Source organism: Gastrolobium bilobum, unplaced genomic scaffold, assembly GCF_033153095.1.
Source record: "Gastrolobium bilobum isolate Gb01-03AN ecotype WA unplaced genomic scaffold, APGP_CSIRO_Gbil_v1 utg26554, whole genome shotgun sequence".
NCBI lineage: Eukaryota > Viridiplantae > Streptophyta > Magnoliopsida > Fabales > Fabaceae > Gastrolobium > Gastrolobium bilobum.
The window spans coordinates 231,164-236,078 of record NW_026897614.1 but is presented as its reverse complement, the minus strand read 5'-3'; the positions used below and the strand labels follow the sequence as shown (position 1 = coordinate 236,078).

The following is a 4,915-nucleotide window of genomic DNA, read 5'->3' as shown; positions in this document are numbered from 1 at the left end:
ATTGAATCATATTTATTAATTAATTTTTAATTTTTAATAAATTATAAATGTCAAATTGACAAAATTCAACTGTACGCAATTAAGATTTAGTTATAAAAGTCGTAAGAAAAAGAAGTTATAAATATAGCATTTCTCGTATATCTAAAAAAATTTAGTTATAAAAACACAATTTTATAAGTTATTCTAGTCCTTATTCTAATTAATTAAAAAAAAATAGAGATAAGATTGAAGCAGTAATGCTAACTCTTTTTTATCTTCTTTTTACGTTTCAAACAGCGACATCTTATGTCAATTAATTTCCGTTATTTTCATGTTTTACCGTGAATCCTGTGTCCAAAAGGCAAGAGAGAGAGAGAGAGTAATCGGTGGGGACACAGATTGATGGCTTTATGTACTTTCTTATTGGCTGAACTTAGCAACCCATATAAAATAGATACTGCCTTCCTCTCTCTTTCTTTCTCCACCTTATTTCCTCTCTCTACCTCTCATTCATAAGGTCTTACCTGTTTTCACTGCTTTCTAAGGCAAATCTGAAGCAGCAGCAGCAGCAGCACCACCTTGTACATCCTTTTTATTTATACCTATCAACATATCTCTCCTTGTCCTTTTCACTGGATCTATCTGTGTTTCTATCTCTTCTTAATTCTACCCAACACCATATCCACCGTTTCCTCTTGTTCTTTGAATTGTGTGCAAAGCTAGCTAGGTTTTTCTTTTTTTTTGGTTCCACTGGGTTTGTTTGTTGCTTCTCCTACAAGATCTTATCCCACCCCAGCTTAGGAACTAAGCTGAACAAAAAATTTATCTTTAAAAAAAAAAGTGAAAATTCTCAGAATTTTTCCTTCGGAGATAAAGCAACCAATCTTTTTGATAATGATTCCCCTGCTTCTTATATCCTTATGACTTTTTATCTTTTAACAGTGACACAGTGAGTGACCCAGATAAGCATATACATATATAGAATAGATTCAATAGAAATAATGGATTCAAATATTCATCAAGGTTATCAACTCCAACAACAACAACAACAACAACAACAACAACATAACCAACCCAATTCTGGGTTGCTTCGTTTTCGTTCTGCACCAAGTTCACTTCTTGCAAATCTTACACCTTCTTCTGCTGCTGCTGTTGTCAACAAGGGCAACAACCTCTGGGAGGGTCTTGAATCAGAGAGATTGATTTCGAGATTTACGAGTTACGGTGGTTCTGATAGAAGCAACGATACTTCTGCTTCTTCTAGCTTCCAAGAAATCGAAGAGAAAAAGCCTTCTCCTAAGGTTTTGAGTCGTATGAATTCTCAGCAGCAGGGCTATGGTGGTGGTGGCTTGCCACCTCACTATCCAAGGCATGGTTCTTCTGCTACTTCGAGTTCTGCCTTGGATGGTTCATTTGGGTTGGTGGGTTCGTTGGGAATGGATCACGAAGCACCCAACAAGAACTTTGGTTCAAATCTTCTCAGGCAGAGTAGCTCCCCGGCTGGCCTTTTCTCCAACATTTCCTTTCAAAATGGTATCTTGCTTGTTTCTGCTCTGCTTCCTCTTTTCGTTTTATGATTTTTTAGGCACTCTATTTTGGAAATTTTAATGTTCATGTTCTTGCTTTTAGGAATAGAATTTATAGTTGTGAATGTTGGGAATTCAATTGTGAGCGGTGATGTGTTGCATGAAGATCATATAAATAGAAAGGCACGTGAATTCAATGTGTATACATGATGTCAGTTATTTATTGTGGTGAATTGGAAGCTTAGTGTGAATAAAACATAATTCATAATCTGAATCCCTGCATTTTTTAAGAGTAATAATCTAATGAGTATTGGCTCCTAGCTATAAAACTCACTCTCCACTAAACTCTGACTAGCAAGGGTGGAAATGATGACAATCTTTGCACATAGTACCCTTACATATTTGCAAAGAAGCTGCTTTTAGGATTTGAGCCCATGTCCTTTCGGTCACAAAAGAGCAATTTTACCAATACCCTAAACTTGTCCTGTAACCGGCTCTAGCTATAATTGCAACTTGCAAGCCTAGAAATTCAAGAATATAAAATTGAAACAATGATTCTGGTGGGGACATTTTGTCCAATTTATGGTTGTTTAGAATCTGATGATCCAAATTGTCTATACCTGTGAGGGAGATGAAACATCTCAAACTCTTTACCGAGTGAAATTTAGCTATGCTTGGTATTTGTTGTATTCAGCTCAAGTCTTTCATGCTTTAGCCTTTATTTTATAGTTTTATTTTTTATTTTGGTGAAACTAACCTTTATTTTATCACTTGGTGTAGTTACAGACACAAGATTGGAAATTTAAGCTTATGTTTTGCATGCAGTTGTAGCAACTTCATTTTGAGGATTTAGAACGTTATAACAGAATATTATAGCAGATCCGATCCTGTATCTTATGTTGATAAGATGATTTTATTTTTCTTCGGTACAATGTTACTGAGATGAATTTGTTCATTCTCAATGGCTATTGAGATGTTATATTTTTATAAATTGCAGGGTTTGCCACCTTGAAAGGTGTTGGAAACTACGGTGCAGTGAATGGCAGTAATGGTGAACTTAGTCCGTCTATTAACAGATTGAAGAATCAGATTAGCTTCTCATCAAAAAGTGCTTCTTCTTTGGGAATGTTGTCACAGATTTCTGAAATAGGAAGTGAGGATATTGAAGCAACTAGTCCTGATGATGGGAGGCATGGAGGTAACAATGGTGATGCTCAACAGTATGGCTCTGGCTTCCCCTATGATTCTTGGAATGATACTCCACAACTCTCAGGAAATCTCAGTGGCTTAAAAAGAGGGCGAAGTGGTAATGAAAAGTTATTTTCTGATGTTCAGGTATATATATATATATGTATATATATAGGATGCTCGTTTCCTTATTTTGTTCTTCTAGTTTCATTTCTTATTCTTAATACAAATAAATTGTTGTACTCAGAATGGAGAGCAAGGAAATCAAGTTCATTTACTATCCCATCACTTGAGTTTACCAAAAACTTCAGAAGATATGATTGCTATGGAGAAGTTGCTTCAGTTTCCAGATTCTGTTCCTTGTAAAATTAGAGCAAAGCGAGGTTGTGCCACTCATCCTCGAAGCATTGCTGAAAGGGTAGGATTATGTCTATATGCAAAAACATTATCTTGTAATGAGGAGTTACTAACTATATTGGAATGAAATATTTTTTCCCCTTTTTTTTCTGATGGGTAGGATGAAGTAATTCTTAGTCCTTTCCTCTGCCAAAACAATGAGGAAGACCTTATTTGGATCAAGTTGAATTCATGAAATAATTTGTAAAAGATGGTTCTGAGAAATAATTTTTTTCAGGTGAGAAGAACCCGGATCAGTGAGCGAATGAGAAAATTACAAGAGCTTGTCCCAAACATGGACAAGGTAAGACACATCAAGCACATTTAATGGTGGAGGAAATTGATCCTCTCCTGTGATGTGAGGTTATGTGAGAGGATATCTGCTATTTAGATACAAATCAATGGTTATTCTTTTCGCACCCTTGATTTATACCCGGATGACTGATATTCTATCACATGACCATATGTCACAGGAGAAGATCCATTCCCGACCATGGAATATATAAATTATATTTATCAGAATGGTATAGTTTTGTTTGGAAGTTAACATTCTTCATGTTCTTGGCAGCAAACTAACACAGCAGACATGTTGGACTTGGCTGTTGAATACATTAAAGATCTTCAGAAACAATTCAAGGTACATCAGGAGAGAATTTACTTGTTCATGTAATTATCATTTACTTGTTCATTTTTGTGCTCATTTTTCAATTACTTGCAGAATCTAAGTGAAAAACGAGCAAACTGCAAATGTATAACCATGCAGAAGGCAGATACAAATCAAATTGCTTAACCACCTTCTTTTACCAGCAATACAGAAATTATGCAAAGATGGCTAGGATCGGGTACTTACACACGTTCATGCTGAAACATAAATAGACAGAAAGAAAGGCTAAATAAGATGCTATTATCTTTATTGTGACGCAAAATGTAGCATGTAGTTCTTCACCACGACATAAAGGTTCTTTAAGTTAATGGGGTTTCAAATTTCAGTTACAGAGTCAATAAATCAAATAGTGTATTTGTAATTTTGTATAGCAGAGATATAATAAATGTTTTTCTTTTAAAGTTATGTACTCTTTTTATTTTTCTAGAAATGTTAAAGTAGTTATGTTACATAGGATTTTGATGAGGTCTATTTGTCGCTTCTTATTGAAATAATGGAGCACATATGTAAAAGGAATGTGCATGGCTATTGATGTAAGTACATTTGAATATTTTTGCCCTTAATGGTATGAGTTGCATATTGCGACCTGTAAAGTGTCGCTAATGATTTGATGTTGACCTCTTTGTCCGAATGGAAAAGGTTAACGCACGCCTTCATTTATGACCAACTGCAACTACGTGCAAGACCTACTAGATTATTTTTCTCCTGCTAGATACTCCCTTATCTTATCCCCTGCCTGTTTCCTCGTCAAGAAGGAAAAAATAGAAAGAGAGCAAAAGCATGGGGCAGATAATTTTCTTTCTTTTTCTTTTCCCTTAAAATACCTATGACAATTGGTCCCACTTATCAACACCTTGCCATCTCATGTCGTTTTAAGTTTCACAAGAATATAATTGAAATGGAGTTAATGGTATTAGAGATATGGATGCAAATGCAAAGAACAAGTACTCTTATCTAATCAAAACTTATCTAGGGCATCTTTGGTGGATACTATTGGATAAGACTTGATAATATAAGATCTGATAGTATAAGATTTGATTGTATAAGACCTGATTAAATTTTAATACTATCTAAAGTATGGTATTGTATAAGATAATATCCTCAAATATTTTAAAAATTAATATATTAAAAAAAATTATTTTAATATATTAATATTGAAATG

At 34.5% G+C, this 4,915-nt stretch overlaps 1 protein-coding gene across 1 annotated transcript; it reads left to right on the top strand.

Moving 5' to 3' along the window:
- The first annotated feature begins 486 nt into the window (after positions 1 to 486).
- Positions 487 to 4,273, top strand: LOC133308604 (transcription factor bHLH130-like). The gene is made up of 6 exons (XM_061509246.1): positions 487 to 1,512; positions 2,503 to 2,840; positions 2,941 to 3,111; positions 3,328 to 3,393; positions 3,658 to 3,726; positions 3,808 to 4,273. The coding sequence occupies exons 1-6, from the start codon at positions 981 to 983 to the stop codon at positions 3,877 to 3,879; spliced, it is 1,248 nt and encodes a 415-aa protein (XP_061365230.1). The 5' UTR covers positions 487 to 980; the 3' UTR covers positions 3,880 to 4,273.
- The last annotated feature ends 642 nt before the right edge of the window (positions 4,274 to 4,915 follow it).